The 18,957-nt window shown below is 35.1% G+C and overlaps 1 protein-coding gene across 1 annotated transcript in view; it reads right to left on the bottom strand.

The window, feature by feature from the left end:
* LEKR1 (leucine, glutamate and lysine rich 1) overlaps positions 1–18,957 on the bottom strand; it is a 169,509-nt gene that overhangs the window by 55,814 nt on the left and 94,738 nt on the right. The window contains exon 7 of the mRNA XM_008706784.2: positions 3,064–3,145. Coding sequence (XP_008705006.1) covers positions 3,064–3,145 — 82 coding nt within the window. The remainder of the gene's footprint in view (positions 1–3,063; positions 3,146–18,957) is intronic.

Raw genomic sequence — 18,957 nt, forward strand, 5'->3', positions numbered from 1 at the left:
GTTGAGAAAATGGGACTAGAGAGATTAGTACCACACCCAAGGTGATAGAACTACTAAACACTAGTGCTGGAAACAGTCTGGATCCAGAGTCGAGGCTCCTTGTCACCCTACTCCACTGCCTCTCAACTGTCTACCCTGATGGCTGAAAATCCCCAAATCCCATCTTTTATTCTTTCCTTTCCAATCCTCTTGCTCCCCAGTCACATCCACTCCACCAATAAATCCTGTCAGATTGAACTGACACATATTTCTCCCCATCTCCACACTACAGCCTTATACTCAACCAGTCACTGCTCACTTGCATGAACTCATGCCCTCCCACCTGGTCTCCCTGATGGCTCTTGTACTCCCATTCCAGTCCATTTTCCAGGTAGCTGCCATGCTGACCCTTTAAAACAAATCAGATCACTTCACTCTCTTGCCAAACATCCCTCTAATAGTTTCCCATTCCCCTCCACATAAATCCTCACTAGGCTCTGAACACACTGGGTTATTAATTTCTTGTTGCTGCTGTAACAAATTACCATTACCTTCGTGGTTTAAAACAACACAAACTTATTAGTTTACAGTTCTAAGGTAAGAAGTCCTAAAATCAAGATATCACAAGGGCTGTATTCCTTCTGGTGGTTCCAGGTGAAAATGTTTCCTTGCCTTTTCTAGCTTCTAGAGACCACTGGCATTTCTTGGCTTGTGCCCCCTTCTTCTATCTTCAAATCACAATATTCCAAACATTGCTTCCACCTTCACAACTACTTCTGTGACTCTGACCCTCTTGTTTTCCTCTTATATGTATCTCTGCAACTACATCAGGCCTGCCTGAATAATCCAGGATAATCTCCCTCTCTCAAAATCCTTAATCACATGTGTAAAGTTCCTTTTGTCACATAGAGTAATATACTCACAGATTCCAGGTTAGGATTAGGATATGAAAATCTTTGGGTAATGCTCTTCTGTCCACTACAACTGGCCTTCCTTGTGTCTTGAACTTGGTCATCAAGTTCAACTGGCCTTCCTCATGTCATAACTTTTCAAAGCATCATGAATGCTCTACCATGTTAGCAAGCATTACCGGCTACCTTCTAGCCATGCACTACAGCTTTCTTCCCGGCCATGAGAGCCGCATTATCATCTGCTTTCAGAATAAATCCTGCTTGGTCTAAACTAATTGTGGTAATCTTGTTCCCCTTTTGCCAGTGATACATTTAGGAGAGGGTATGTAAAGGATTCCAGCCAGAGATGTAAAGAGAGGGATGTCTGATGGCTTCTGGGACATTTTTTTCTTCATTTCTAAGGAGACACCAGAAAAACAGGCCCTTCCTGTCTCTGGGATGGTTCCGTTTGGATGTGGTACCATCTCTTAATCACAAGGGACTTGGTAGTTCTTTCATAACTCAGTTTTCTAAAAATGGATAGTCAGCCCATTTTCTAATTTTAAGAAGTTCTTATAAAGGGCAGGAAGCACCAGTTTTATAAATTGAAACAAAAGCATCAGTGTACCTGCAATTGTATAGTGATTTCCTCCATTAATGACATTTCTCCAATCTATTCTGACTCTTGTCATTTTTCAACATTTACATTATAAATAATGTTAAAAATATAATTAATAAAAAAATACCACAAAGCACGTTAATATTAAATGGGAATGTTCCTTGTATATATAGAAAATTCTGTGTCAATTTATCAAGTGAAAATCAATTCATGTCGCAACCAATGAGCTTTACTCCTTTTCCTCAGTATGCTTATTTCTGTGGTTAGCCTCTCTCCTAACTTGCCAAGACTCCACTCCATATGCTAAGTCTTGGTGGGTCCACAAATTCCCTTTTAGTTTAGTCAGGTACTAGCTCTACTCCTCTATTTCAGGAATGTGCCTTTGTCACTTATTGAGATATAAGAAGCCAAAGTCACACAACAGCCATGGCCTGATTAGGTTGCCCTCCACATGAGACGTCCATATGGCCAAAGCCCTCCCTAATGGTACTAGAGGGTGGGCAACAATGGTTTTTTCTAGGGTGGGGGGCAATCATCATCTTGCTTCTGTCTTTCATGCTTGTTCTCATCCAGAAAGTCACTTCCTGGGCCCAGTGAGTCATCCAAGAACCCCCTGTCCACTCATTCCTTCAACCTCAGCCATCATACACAGATGGCTGAATTATTGTATTTACTGTACTATAAACCACAGTCTTTTGTTTTACAAAGACAAATTATTTTGCTACAAATAATTCAAGTATACGTTAATTTGGTAGGGAATATCTGGGATTTGTTCTTCCTTGTGCTGTTAAGAATTTTATTAAGCACATTGTTCTTAGGAGTAGTCCATAGTCAACACAACATTTGGTTGCTAAGCATTCTAAATATTTATATTTCTTATGAGGTTCATTCTTCCAAAATATAGGAACTGAAAACCAGAGCTACCAGATAACATACCACAAAGTAAAAAAAAATATATATATATATATATTTTTCAAAGATTACACAAATTCTATTTTAGTGTTATAATTATAGATGTATGATATTTATACCATAAGGTAATTTTTGAAACTTCTGAAGGAAATTCATTTCTAAAAGCAGTAGTGCTCTGGATATTTTACAAGGGCATTTTCTTATCATTTGTTTTCTAATATTTTCTTTCTCACTTATATAAAGTGTAAGTACTCCAACGTTTTGAAGATACTCAAAGATACTTCTTCAAAGATACTCTCTTTCTGAACTTAAAATTGATAATTTTAAGAAACAACTTTAAAGTTGTCTCTTCTGGATGGATAATAAAGAGACACATTAAGAGACAAACAATCAGAATATTTCACATTAAGTTACACTTGAACAACCAGAGAAAGCTTTAATACATGAATAGGTTCAGTTTCTTACTGAATGAAAGAAACATTTCATGTATTTAAAAATATTTAGAGGTCCTTTAATATACAATACAGGCCAGAAAAGTGCCTGAGAAAAGCAGACCACACTCACACAACTAAATCACTGCCAAAAGAATCACAGAGAACAGATGGTAGGGGTGGGGGAGAGCTTTCTAAAATCTTACAGGTTGTTCCATGTTTACCATCTTACATGAGCTTTTCTTTATAGTTGTCAATCTTGGTCACTGCCTTCTGAAGGTTTAGCCCAACTGCCTCTACTTGACACTGTAAATCTGAAATGACATAATGTGTTCATCTGATTAGTACATTCGAAATGTCCAGATAGTTTCAGAGTGTAAACCATATTCTTTTAGAATTGCCACTCAGTTCCCGCAGCATACTACAGCTGTTTACTCCACTTTACTCCTCTGCAGCTCATCTCTTCAGAAACCCCACAGAATTAATGGTTTTTGACGGATCCAATTTATTGGCCTCTTTCTGCCTCCAACATCTTGCTAATTTTCAAACAGCTAATAGGCTAAATTTTACTAATGTTTTTAAAGGAAATTTATGTAGCTGACACATATATGAATTTCTGATCATGTGGCTCACCTCTGAAACACTTGACTGCCTGAGCTCGCTCTTGTGACCTAGAACTGAGAAGTATCACTGAGGCCTCCTGGTAGAACTGAAATAGACAAACCAAGTACATGGCTCCCAGTAAAGAATTTGTTAACTCTGTGTACCATCTAATAGGCATTTTAATGACTTCCAAAGCCAAGAAAATACAAGCAGGAAATTGGCTTCCATAGTCTGGGAAATTCAAGCAGTGTTTGAGAAAGATTATTCAAGCAGCCATGTCTACTATGTGTGTGGATGCAGAACTGAAACTAAAGCAGAGAGAACAAATGGCTTGAATGAAGTGGGTCCTGCCATTTGCCTGTGTGTGGGGACTATGATCTGAACCCCCACTGTAATGACAGCCTTTGTTGGCACTTTTTTTTGAGAGAAAGGTAGAAAACAAACTTACACAGATGGACTAACTGGTTTCTATGGAGAAAATAATTTAACACACTGGAACTATAAAATTTCTATGTTACACTTGCCCAGATATGTTTTAATAACATACTTTTTAATAGTAAACTTTAAAATCTTTACGCATCCATACAAATACATAAAACATTTCTATATATATCAACAATCTGCCTTCTTAGCTTTGTTTTATGAAGAAGAGCCAGTTCCTTTAAATTAGAAAACAAAACAAGACAAAAATCAGAAAACAAATTCACTCTAAACGCATGTCTTAATTAGAATTTGCCAGACATTAATATAAATCTTCATGTTTATCCAGTACTTACACATACATTATTTAATTTTATCCCTCAAACTTCTAGATAGGTGCAAATAGCCCCATTTTTCAGATGAAGAAAAAAAAATGCAGATCCTCTCCAATTCTCTTGCCTGGTATCTTACAATATGCTTTTTATCTTTATTTATTTTTATGCTTTTTGAGAGAGGGGGAGGGAGAGAGAGAGAGAATCTTAAGCAGTCTCCCTGAATAATGTGGAGCCCAAAGTGGGACTCGATCTCACGACCCTGAGATCATGACCTGAGCAGAAATCAAGAGTTCCTTGCCACCCAGACACCCCTTTCCTAATATCTTACAAGGCATTAATGCATTAGCCAACAGTTAAACTGGCTGAAGGTTTTTAACTCAGCTGAAGGGATCAATTTGAGAGAAAGGCCCCTCAAAGTAAAAGTCAATAAGGATTTAACTGACAGATAATATTTGTAGGGTACATTTTTCCCAGTTATCGAGTGGCATCATTATATGAGGGAAAAGATAACATACATATAATTCATTTTTGAGTACAACCTTCTGAAACAAAGCAATCTTTTACGAATGTTGCACAATGGATTTCTTTGTCATTGAGTTCATATGGACTTGCAGAGGGGTTCCATTCACACAGGCACAGCCAAAAGATTTCAACCCATCCTCTGAAGAATAAGGAAGGCAGGAGGTTAGTTTGTCGATGGTGCACTCTGTGGCACTATGCAAAATGCTTTCTCCTGTATCATTTCATTTATAGTCACAACTACCATGAAAAACAGATAACATATTTTTACTAGTGAAGTCTCTAAGGATCTGAGTAATTAACTAACTTATCAAATGTGACATAGCTACTTAGAAGTGCTCTCATGATTCAAACTCAGACAGGACTCATCCCAAAGTCCTGATCTTTCTAACTCTCCTACATGGGCTCTCAAAATATAAAAGCTACAAGGGGATATGATATTTGTCCATGATAGCATGGTTAATGTAGCTATAGATCTGTTTTACATATCTAAAAATCTTTAAAGAGGTATACTTAAGATGAATGAAAAGCATTTTACATAAAATATGTAGTAAATTAGCAGAACATCTAACTTCAAGAGATGGTTTAGATTTAATTTTTGAAAGTTTAAAAATTAATATATTATAATTAATGAAAGATATTAAGACAACTATGGTATCATTGTGACCAACTTTATGAGACTGACTTCAGAGAGAACAATTATGCCTTCTTATTAATGTCCCTTGGTGCTTTTGTCAAAACATAATCTTAAACTAGATGAAGCATGGGTCTAAACCCATGTAATAAATTTCATGTTATCACTTCTACATACAGCTATTGTTAAGAGGAAAGAACTGATTATCTTGAAAACAAATTCCAAATAATTGGTACTTGATATGTGAATTTTATGCAATTAATTCTCAATTACCTGATAATTACAACAGTAGATAGTAAAAATGGCAGCTAATTAAAACCCGATTTTTATAGCATTGGAAAGTATTTTTTTTTTTTTTTGCGAGAGAGAGAGAGAGAGCACATGAGAGAGCACAAGAGAGCTCGGGGTGAGGGGCAGAGGGAGAGGGAAAAAGAATCTCAAGCAGACTCCAGGCGTGGAGCCTGATGTGGGGCTCTCTATCACAACCCTGAGATCATGACCTGAGCCGAAATCAGGAGTCGGAGGCTTCACCAACTGAGCCATCCAGGCACCCTGCTTTGGAAAGTATTCTTTTTTTTTTTTTTAAAGATTTTATTTATTTATTTGACAGAGATAGAGACAGCCAGTGAGAGAGGGAACACAAGCAGGGGAAGTGGGATAGGAAGAAGCAGGCTCCCAGCGGAGGAGCCTGATGTGGGGCTCAATCCCATAATGCCGGGATCACGCCCTGAGCAGAAGGCAGATGCTTAACCGCTATGCCACCCAGGTGCCCCTGGAAAGTATTCTTAAGCTCACGTTTGAATATATTGTACATCATAGTTCCAGAATTTACTAGGTTTAAAGGAAAATAAACTACATAATCACAACCCACTCAAGAAAGGAAAAGCTACTATACTTTCTGGTATTATTCTCTCTGCATACCCACCCAAATTCCCTTTCTCCCTGGTTCAAGCTAAGCATACATAGCTTAGTCTAATTCACAGTGCCCAGCGAGTGAAGAAGCCACTTTCTTCAGAAACTTTACTATGTATTACAGTAGCTCTGGGTCAAAATAGGGAAAGGAAATAAATGTTTTACCCCACAACACAGAAACCACTGAAGGTTGCCATATGAAGTAAATAGAAACAGAAAATACAAGTAATGTCAACAAAGAAATCACTTTATATAAACAGAGAAGACACCACAGAGAATTGAGGGGAAAAAAAGATAAATTATGAATAATCCATAATGTAAACTGACCAGCAGTGTATAATTAAGAGTTAATATATTTTCATGGCTGTTTCTTTTTTGTTGTTGTTTTTACTTTCGGTTACATTTTCTCTAATAAAGAAGTGCTAAGAATTATTTTAAAAATACACAGAACTTATCTTTACTGTTCTGAATGAGGAGTAAGCATACTATTAGTTTATTATTGGTTCTAGCAGATTAGCAGGGTCGTTTTGTTTTTGGAAGCAGAGTGCCCAGTTTCTGTCCTTAATAAAGGAGCACAGCTAGGATAAGCACCAGAGAGATTAAGCCACCTGCACAAGACAGCTCCTTCAGTTCCTGAGGCAAGGAGTTCCTAAATAAGTGTATTGTTCTGTGCAGTCCTTCTCTATAGTTAAATAAATTCAACTTCAATTTTCTGTCATTCAGCATGACATTGGATTATGAGGCAAAAGGCCCTAACTGCCTACAAAAAGAAAGGAAGCATTGGCTTTAAACACCATGCAGATGTAAGGCGGAACCCATGGAAACAATCCAAAATTTACAACAGCAAATTCTACTATGATGTGACTGCGTTCTTTACAGATATTAAATAAGAAGCAAATGATTTTAAATGAACAAGACAAAAAAGAGCTCTTAGCCTCTCTTCATATGAAGCCAGCTGCTTGCTGGATAGCATTACACAGGCATCAGATTTGGGGTAATTAGTCATTTAAGAGAATGCTGTTGTTCCAAAAGGTTTGTAGAAACTACAAATACAAAAGGTATTCATAGTTAGCTATTTTATAGAAGGATATAAAACACTACAGTCACTTGGAGAGTATAATTAGTATAACGTTTGAGAAAACAATAAGTAGAACCTTTATAGTGGAAAGATATTTCAAACTTAAAGCTTTCTGGATAAAAAAAAAAAAATCTGGTTCAAAGTGGAGGAAACTGAGTGTAGGTTCAAGAAGCAGAATGAAAGAATAAGCAAGCAGAATTGGCCTCCCGAGATCCCAATCATGGGATTTTTTTTTTTTTTAATGAGAAATTCAAGGCTGTATACTTTTTTAAATGGTAGAGATGATTGAGGAAGAGGAAACACAGAAGTTCACCGTTCTTAACACGCTCCTGTGACAGGGTAACATAGTGTAGTGCATGATCTCTGAAGCCAGACTGCCTGTTTTCAAATCCTGGCTCTACTTCTAGGAGCTCTGTGACTTTAGGTGCTTTCGTTTCCTTATCTATGAAACGGTGACCACAGCATAGGATTGAGAATTAAGGGACTTAATACATGTAAAGAGAACAGTGGCAGGCGCATAGTGAGTACTCCCTGCTAGCTCTTATCACTGGTGGCACTAGGAGGCCACCTGGCTCCCACGCTCACTTCCTCTCCGAATCTCATCACTTTTTGGTCTTGAGGACCTTGATCTTGCAGTTGGGCCAGGTGTCACCAGTGGTTATCCTTGCATGGGCAAGGGTAAAAATGAAGGGTTTAATGGCGTATTTTTCTTTAAAAATATACAGAGTAACAATGGCCATGTTAAAACTTGTTAAATATGGGTGATGGATTCACCCACATTTGTTATGTTATTCTCTGTATTTTCTGTGTTTGACATATTTTATGAAATATTATTTAGGGAGGGGTCTTGCTTGCACAGTCAAGGATGATTGCATGCTCTGTACTAAGGAGTCTAATCAACTCAGTTCTGTGTGTTCAAGGAACAAAAGAAAACAAAGGTTAGAGAACTTGATGTGAAAGTGGGGGATGAGTTTGAAACTTACTTTACTATTCTAGTCCTATAGTGATGGAACCTAGTTGCTTGCAACTTTGTGTCACCACAAATAATCCTGTGACAAAAGCTTTTTACTCATCTTCTTGTGTACCTATAGGGGAGTTTTTCTGCAGCATGTCCCCAGAACAAACTTATGAGGTCATAGGCATACACACACTTAACTAATGCCAAATGGTTCCCAGGATGGAGGTACTAGTGTCCCTTTCCACCTCACTAAATGAAGGCCCCTGCTTTCCTAATACTTATCAGAAAGAGTTATTTATCTTTTTTTTTTTTTTTGCCAGTTCATATGGTGCAAAGTAGTGTCTCATTGTAGGTTTAATCTGCAGTTCTCTGCTTACTATTGAAGCTGATGATCTCATTTTAAACACTTCTTAGTCATTCCTGTCTTTCTTTTCATGATTTGCCTTTTTCCCCCAGTCTCTTTTCTATCTACTTCCATTGAGCTTTCGTTTTCACTCTTTCACAGAAATAGCTTTTTTTCCTTTTTAAACATTTTATTTAAATTCTAGTTAGTTAATATATAGCGTATTACTAGTTTCAGGGGTAGAATTTAGTGATTCATCAGTTGCATATAACACCCAGTGCTCATTACATCACGTGCCCTCCTTAATGCCCATCACCCAGTTACCCCATCCCCCCACGAACCTCAGTTTGTTTCCTATGGTTAAGAGTCTCTTAAGGTTTGCCTCCCTCTTTGTATTTAATCATACTTTATTTTTCCTTCCCTTCCCATTTAGAATACTCTAAATGTTGGGAAGCACTAGGATTCAGTTTGTAGCCCTTTTCTCTACCTGCATTTTCTCTCTAGTGGATCTCATCTAGTCTCATGGCTTTGAATAGCATTTATATAAAGGTGTCTTCCATCTTCATCATCACAACTAATAAGTGCTGAGTACTTACTCTACCAGGCACTATGTTCTACATGCATTACACTAATTTAATCTTCACAATATAAACTCATTAGAATGTAAGTTCCATGAGAGCAGAAACCTTATCTGTTATAGTGTTTGAAACATGGAAGATGTTAAAAAAAATAATTGTTGAATGAATAAATGAAATGTTGTAGATAGTAGAAATAAGAATGCCTGCAAATATATGCTTAAATTTATGTATCTAAGGTTAAAAGGCATGGAACAGAAAGAGCTGTGTGGTTTTCATTGATAATATCTAATATGTATCTTGGCATTAAAATGCAAACTTTCTTATAAATAGGTTATTTTACTTAAATAGACACTCATTGAGTATCTACTCTGTCATAGGTAGGGTCCATGCAAACTGGATTCAGTCTACAAATACCAGTAAGATATATTCCCTTGTCATTAATTATAATCAAGTGCCTCATTTTGCCTTCAAGATGATGAATTATGTTTTAGATAACAAATCAATAACGCCTTTAAATCTAAACCTGTTTTATTTTTCCAATATTTTAAATGACTTTATTTAGTTAGATGGTTAATTACATGGCTGAAATTGTGGCATTTTGATCAGATATAACTGATGTGAATGAACACAATCAGTATATTTCACTTAGAGGATATTTATATGTATATATTATTACACCATAGTTTGATGAGCTTAGACTTTTACAAAAGTTAATGTCTCACTTAAATTTTTTTAAATGAGCATTAACAGAGGAAACCTTTGCAGATGTAAGAATATATACCAATAATAGAAGAAAGTTCTATAATGAGTATTCAACTATATCAATTGCAAATTAACATATTTTAACTTTAGCAAACATTTTACAAAGCTCAGATGGTGATATAGCCACTCGGAAAATTCATTTCATTTTAGGGTTTATATTTCAAAGGTTTGATTCACATCTATTTTGAAACAAGTATACTTGAAGTACATTAACATTTTCTGCATAATGCCAGAAAGGACTGAAATAACGTTTGGAGATTTTAATACATCAGATGCTAGAACAGGTGTGGATATACAGCTAAAAAGTTGCAATTCAGTCCAGATGTAGTTATATTAAAACCAGAAAATTATTTAGCTAGGTGTGTGTGGACAGGAGAGAGTAGGGATAAGTATTAAATCATGCTAAGGAGATAATCAGATATTTAAAATTTGGAAACGATTTACATTCTAATATTAAGAATCAAAAATTTACTTCAGAATGCAAAAAAAAATGCTTCTAAACCTTCACTGTAGTTTATTCTGAACATTAAACCAATGCAATATAACATGAAAATAACTCTAACTTATGGGGGGGGGCTTATGAAATATTACAAATCATGGATGGATAAGATAGGAAGAGCCTTAAATTCTAATGTTTTTACCTTGATTAAATCTACTCTCTCTCAACTGGCAAATGAAGATAATACATCATCTATATCATAGTAATAATCTTGATGGATTCAGAAACTTCTGAATACTTTAGGACAGTACTCTGTTTTCTGACAAATTTGTACATATAAATAAATTCACAAACCATACATATATCTTGTGACAGGATTTTTCAAGACTGGAAAATACTAGTAATGGATATGGACAGGGACCTACCATGAACAGAGTATTAGCTAAAAATATTTATGGGATAAAAAGAAAAAGATTTAGGGTTAATAAAAAAGGAAATGAATACAGAAAGATAGGGAAGTTTAGATCTAAAAATATTTAAGACATTTTCAAATACAGTCACATAACTATATAAACATCAGTTTCCTTCATGAATTGGTGTGTTTTACAATCAGAATGCTTACAGAGATTTCTGTCTGCAGGACAATTTTATGCAAAACTGTGAAGGAGCTGCAGCACATCGTCAGCCACACAGAGCTCTGATTCTTCTTGCTACAGCATTTCCCCTTGTTGTGCTGGGATGGCAGTAGTACAGGTAAAGGGCAAGAATTTCTTCAAAAGATTGCTTTCATATTTTGTGCTAATTGCATTAAAAAAATTCTACCAATTACATAATTTAAAAGTGTCAAATCAAAAAACAAAAACAGTTTATAATTTGAAGATGAAAGAGATCATAAGGCAACACTCACAGATATGTGAAAAGGCTTAGTATGAGGATATGTATCACAATATTGTTTTAACAGAAAAAAAGTGAAAACAACTGTCCAAAACTAGGATGCAACTAAATAAATTATGATTCACCCTAAATCAAAATACACTAATACTTTTGACATGGAAAATCTTCATAAAAAAGGAAATGGGGTATTAGAGATTATAAAACTCCATTATTCCATTCTTATAAAAATATATATTCAAAACAGAGAGTCTAGGAGGATATGCAACAAATGTTTAGAACTCTCTGTGAATGTTGAGATTTCCTAATCAATAGTGAACATGGCTTATTTCGGTGACAGAAAACAAAAGAATCATATTAAAGTAGCCTAAAGCATACGCATACCCATCTCATAACCCATCACATAACCCAACAGGAGTTCCCATAACCTGTCATCGGGTGTCTATTGTCCTCCAGACCTCTTCTGCTTTCCTCTTGTGCTTATCATCAGTACCGGAAGTGATCTGGCACAGTAGCTCTCCTGAAGTATAAATTAATGATAACAATATATATGTTTTAATGCTCCCAGGTGGTGGAATTTAAGGGTTAAGAGCCCAAGTTTTGGCAGCACAGTTCTAGAGTTAGGTTCCAATTCTGCTCATTAGTAACTATGTGGCTTTGGACAAATGACTTAATTCCTCTAAACCTTGGTAATCTCATCTGTAAACTGGAGATAATAAAAGTGATTAATCTAGGAGGGCAGGAGGGTAATGATATTATAAATGAGTGCACTGTGACTATATCATGCTTGGGATGTGGTTAGCAATTCGTGAATGTTAGCTATTATTTAGACTGTCGTAATTTCAAAAGCTACCTGAACTCATAGGAATGATTTTTGCTTCTTAATGATGTAAGGATAGTATTAGTGATTAGCAAGTAGGACAGGGATGCTGGTAACAGATGAGACATTGGACACTGGGCATGTGGGGGGGTCATTTATTTCTCATTCAGGGAGGGTAGCTATTACTCATGCTATTGGCCCAGAAGGTGGATAATCTGTAAATGTCTACGAGCAGCAGGTGTATTTTGTGCCTGGGTTAGTCCATGAGTGAAAGAGTGACTAGTATTGTTAAAGCTAACCAAGGCTGACTAGAATATAAATTAGTGGAGGCAAATGGACCTTTGGGCAAACAGGAATTAAAATTTATAGTTTTCCTTTATTATTAAAGGAGTACTTTTTAAATTCTAATACGTTATCCCAAATATAATAATTTGGTTTGCTATCAGACCAGGAAAACCAATTTAAAATGTAGTTTAATATTCTATATTTGTATAGTTCTTTCGGGGCTCCTACGTTTTGTTAATTCTCTTAATGCTCTAAGAATGTTAGAAACACTATCATATTTCCATTTCACAGATTAAGTAATTGAGTCAAAGAAATTAATAACATGCCCAAAGGCCTGTAAAAGGCATAAACAGAGCCAGAAAGCAGAAGTATTTGACTGCTGGATCACTATTTTTTCAACTGAACCACATTGCTCATTGTGATTATTTTTCACTTTAATAGAGAAGCTACTAATTAAGAAATATAGTACTTACATATGCTACAACATGGATGAAACTCAAAGATATTATGCTAAGTCAAAGATGTCAGATAGGAAAGATTACATATTGTATGGTTCTATTTATGAAATGTCCAGAACAGGTAAATCTATGGAGACAGAAAGTAAATTAATGATTGATGGGGGAAGCGCAGAAAGGTAAGACCGTGGCATTTCTTTCTGGGGAGACAGAAATGCTCTAGATTTTGGTGGTGGTCATATACTTTTATAAATATCTTGAAAACCATTAAGCTGCACACCTAAAATGAGTGAATTTTATGGTATTTAAATTATCTCTTGATAAGGTATTTTTAAAAAATGCACTGAAAATGTTAAAATATATGCAAAATAATTTTATTAAAATATTTGTGTGTTACTTATTACACCAAAAAGCCTACTGAAAAAAATTTAAGTTTTTTCACTTGGAATAAATTTGAAATTTGGTCAAATAAATTTTAGGAAAGACATTAATGCTGAAATGATTTATCTGAACTCCATCTTCCAATATTTGTGACTACTGACAAAAAGTAAAGGACTCTTTATTCTGCCGGGTAAAAGGAAAATCATTTAAGTGGACTGATTTGTGGGTCACAATGACCTCTGAGAGGAATATTATCAATTTAGATAAACTGTGCATTTTGGAGTAATATTAGTGTAAGCTAAACACAAAATTACAAAACTTATGTTAATAAATCTTTTAAAAGAATCAAGAATTTAGTCATCAAAATTTTATATGTTTACTTTCCTGTGAAACAAATTAAATTTTGGCATTAAGAATTAGGCTGCTATTAATAGCTTATTATTTACTCTTAGACCACTATTAAACTATATGGACCAGAGTTATCACTTGAATTTAAATTTTTGAGTGTCTATATTTTAAAAGATAAATAAAAGGAAGTGTGGAAAAAACAAGGTTAAAAATTTTTATGTAGAAAAATAATGACATAAAAACTAAACTTGAATCAAAGTTGAAATTATTTAATGGTGATTTAAAAGAAAAAAATCAAAATGTAAAAACATTTATTTAACTTTGGAAACAAGCAAAGAGCATCAGAGTTAGAATCAGATTACAGCACATTATAGCCCAGAGGGTCCTCCAAGGCCTTAGTCCAACCCATCCATTGCCTAGACGTGGACACACACTCATCAGGGAGAAATGGCATGTCAGAGTCACCTGGCTAATGTATGGACAGTCATCATCCTCTGATTCTTGGCCTAACCTGCTTTCATTTAACACCACATTAGTAGGAATTTTGGTGGGGGAGAGGGTAGGTGGACAGACATAACAAAGAGATAGTTATGTAGTTTAAAATGGAAAGAGATAAGTTTATTCTGAAGGTGAATTCTAAAAGTAAGAGAATTGGGAATATAAAATATTAGAATGATTTTTAAAATGTATTTTTAAGGGAACACAATAACGATATAGTAATGAGCATAAATCTAAAATTGCAAGTATAAAGAAATATATTTCTCCAAACTCCCTTTACTAGGCCCTCATTATTCTGATATCAACTAAACAAGGACACTATAAGAAGAGAAACTTATAGACCAAAATCCCTGATGAACAGAGATGCAAAAATCCTCAATAAAATACCAGCAAACCAAATTCAATAATACATTAAAAAGGATCACACACCCTAATCAAGCGGGATTTAGTCCAAGGATGCAAGGATGGTTCAATATCCACAAATAAATCAGTATGGTACACCACATTAACAAAATGAAGGATAAAAATAATATGATCATCTAAACAGATACAGAAACAGCATTTGACAAATTCAACATCTATTTATGATAAAAATTCTCAATAAAGCAGGTATAGAGGAAAAGTACCTCAACATGGTAAAGACATAAATGACAAGCGACAGCTAACATCACCCTCAATGATGAAACACTGAAAGCTTTTTTTCTAAGATAAAGGAACAAGACAAGGATGCCTACTACTGCTACTTTATCCAACATAGTATTAGAAATCCTGACCACAGCAATTAGGCAAGAAAGAGCAATAGGCATCCAAATTAAAAAGGAAGTAAAACTGGCATTATATGCAGATGACATACTACTATATATAATGGACACCCTAAAGACTAAACCAAAAACTTTTAGAATTAATAAATGTTACAGGATACAAAGTCAATAAGCAATAATCTGTTGTGTTTCTCACTAATAACAAACTACAAGAAAGAGGAATTAGGAAGACAATCTGATTTGCAATGGCATCAAAAAGAATAAAATATCTAGGAATAAATTTAACCAAGGAGGTAAAAGGCCTGTACACTGAAAACTCTCAGACATTAATGGAAGAAACGGAAGGAGACACAAATAAATGAAAAGATATTCTGTGTTCATGGATTGGAAGAATTAATATTGTTAAAATGCCCACACTACCCCTAAAAAACTGTATCAGTGCAATACCTGTTTAAATTCCAGTGACATTCTTCACAGAAATAGAATAATCCTAAAATTTGTATGGAACCACAAAAGATTCTGAATAGCTAAAGCAATCTTGAGAAAGAACAGCAAAGTTGGATGCATCATGCCCTATAATATCAAACTTTCTTATAAAGCTATGGTAATCAAAATAGTATTGTATTGGCATAAAGACAAACATATAGATCAATGGAACAGAATTGAGAGCACAGAAATAAACCCACACATTTATGGTCAATTAATTTACAACAAAAGAGCCAAGAATATATGGNAGGGAAAGGACCATCTCTTCAATAAGTGGTGCTAGGCAGACTGGATAGCTACAGGCAAAAGAATCTTACACCACCTTATACACAAAAATTAATCAAAATGGATTAAACACTTGATATAAGACCTGCAACCATAACACTCCAAGAAGAAAACATGAGTGGTAACCTCCTTGATTTCAGTTTTGGCAATGACATTTTGGATCTGACACCCAAACCAAAGACAATGAAAGCACAAAATCAACAAGTGAGACCACATCAAACTAAAAAGCTTCAGCACAGCAAAGGAAACCATCAACAAAATTTAAAGGCAACGCACTGAATGAGAGAAAATATTTGCAAATTCTGTATCTGATAAGAGATTAATATCCAAAATACATAAAGAACTCATACAACTTAATAGCCATAAAACAAACAATCAGATTAAAAAACGGGCAGAGGATCTGAATAGATACTTTTCCAAAGAAGATACACAGATGGTCAACAGGCAACATGAAAAGGTGCTCAACATCACTAATTGTTAGGGAAATACAAATCAAAACCACACTGAGCTATCACTTCACACCTGTTAAAATGGTTATTATCAAAAAGACAAGAGGTAACAAGTGTTGGTAAGACTGTGGAAAAAAGGGAACCCTTATGCACTATCAATGGGAATGGAAAGTTGTGCAGCTACTATGGAAAACAGCATGGACATTCCTGTAACATTTAAGAATAGAACTACCATGCAGTCCAGCAATTCCACTTTTGGGTATTTATCCGAAGAAATAAAAACACTAACTTGAAAAAAATACATGCACTCCAATGTTCACTGCAGCATTATTTACAATAGCTAAGATATGGAAGCAACCTATGTACCCATTCATGGATGAGTGGATAAAGAAAATGTGGTAGATACATACAGCGTGGTATTAGTCATAAAAAAAGAATGAAATCTTGCCAGGGACGGACCCTGGGGGCATTATGCTAAGTGAAATAAGTCAGACAGAGAAAGACAAATACTGTATGAACTCACTTATGTGTGGAATCTAAAACATATTCAAATACATGAATATATTTAGTCAGTCAAAAAAGTACATTGACCCTCAAACAACATGGGAGTTAGAAGCACTGACCCCCTGCTCAGTTGAAAATCTGCATATAACTTTTGACTCCCCTCAAACTTAACTGCTAATAGTCTATTGTTGAACAGAAGCCTTACCAATAACATAAACAGGCAATTAACACATATCTTATATGTTACATGCATTATATACTGTATTCTTACAATGAAGAAGCGAGAAAAAAATATTAAAATCATAAGAGAAAATACATTTACAGTACCACATGTGTATTTACTGATACCATAAGTTTACATTATTTGTTTATAAAATGGTCATCTGTCAGTACTCACCTCAATATTTTCTTATATGATACAAAAGACTGTAGATGTCATATGTGTTACTGACACTAGACATCAAAAATGAAAAGACAGTATATGGTCTGTGTTTGTATGTGTAATTTTGATAATCTTTTTATAATAGATTTGTGTATATTTTATGGCAGTAAATGATAAAATAGACTAGCATCTACATATGTATATCTATATCTATTATGCATTCATGACATACTTAACTTTTTCTTATTTTTTGCAATATTTCTAGGCTATACGGTTTGTCTGAGTTTTTCAAATTGGCCCAAATCTCCAAAAATGTTTCCAATTTATTTGCTGAAAAAAAATCTGCATATAAGTGGACCTGTGCAGTTCAAACCTGCTGTTCAAAGGTCAACTGTATAACATGTTAGCTCATTTACTAAGAGAGATAATCTAAGAGAGAATAAGAAACAATTAAGAGCATGGATAATAGCAAGTGGATTCCAGGACAAGGGAGAATATATAGTACAGGGCCTGAATGAATACTCTGAAGGAAATAATGGAAGGCAGACGGTGGGGCAGAGAATTAGGCAAGGAAAACAGAAGGTTCAACTAGTACTAGAAAGGAAGCCTTATTGTGATGCTTTCCATTTAAAGATAGTTCTGCAACAGTGGAGGCCCAGTAAAATGATTCATAGGAAGGCGTATAAACCATGCAAATGCTTAGAATAGGATTTAAGGTTATAAATGATAAGCCATTTACAGCACTCATCAAAAATGAATTGAAATAGTATCTATTGGATTCTTTGAACAAATTATTATGTTTCTTAAAAATAAGACACAGAAAGAGTTATGAGATGAGTGCTATATCAGTCTGTCTTTATTTTAATTTGCCCAAAGAAAATCTAAAATGCTATGCCCATTATGTTAATCCAGTCATTTATCTGGGGAGAAGATATTCGCTGTGATATGCTGGTTTTTCCTCTTCTCAAATGGTTGACATGATTTCTGAAAAGACATTAATAATTTGGAAAAGCTATAGGTGATGATTTTCAAGACAGCAGAAAATCCTAAGGACATTAATTGGTTAGTAAGAGAAAAATTAAGTATGCATTTAAAAGAAAGCAGAATAAAAAGTAAGAGTGTTGAAGTTCGTGAAAATTATGAAAGTAAATGCCATGCGATGGCAGAAAAAGCACAACTAAAAATAATTTGAATGACAACAAAATTGGAGCTAAAGAAATTTGAAGACTATTCTTAATATAGAAGAGAAAAATATCTGTCAAGAATGGCTAAAGTTAGAGTGCCAGCACATACAACCAGTGTGGAGTTAGGAAGTCAGAAATCCTGTGAAGACCCATGAAGAGCTGGAGAATACCTACACACCCAAAGTCAAAGTAAAGATGAGGCCAGTTGGCCACATGTGGTCAATGTCCAATAAACATTTGTTGAAAAAATGAAGTTAAACTCAAAGGCATGGTCAGCCCAGGGCCAGGAGATGGGAACAGAGGAGGTGTGGGAAGAGGCTAATGACTAAGTTCATCGATAGTGGGCAGAAATAAAATTAGACTATCAGAAGTAGAAAACAGATAGTGAGAGGAGGGGAGCAGAAGGGCAGGTTTGGACCCCTGGAGGTGGGAATACCTGAGAAAATCCCCAAGAAAGTTTACCAAATTTGCAATACAACACTGTTAAGACCTGAGACAGAAACTATGCTATCTCTCCTGCACTTGTAGTTTTCCTAAACCACTGTAACCACTTCAGAAAAATGAATTAGAAAGAAAGGATACATTGGTACAATCAGTTCACCAGAAGGGTATTTGAGGATAAAGCAAGAGGTACATTTATGAACATTTTTCTACATTTCTATAGACAACTGCTATACTGAGACCCTAACCTGGGCATAAGATTGTGGTGGGGTAAAAACAAACAAATGGATAAACAAAGAAAATAAAATCCCCCAAACCCTATGTCCTTTATCGGTAGATTCATACGAAGTGCTATTTGTCATCACTAGCTGAGAT

Source organism: Ursus maritimus, unplaced genomic scaffold, assembly GCF_017311325.1.
Source record: "Ursus maritimus isolate PB19 unplaced genomic scaffold, ASM1731132v1 scaffold_20, whole genome shotgun sequence".
Lineage (NCBI taxonomy): Eukaryota > Metazoa > Chordata > Mammalia > Carnivora > Ursidae > Ursus > Ursus maritimus.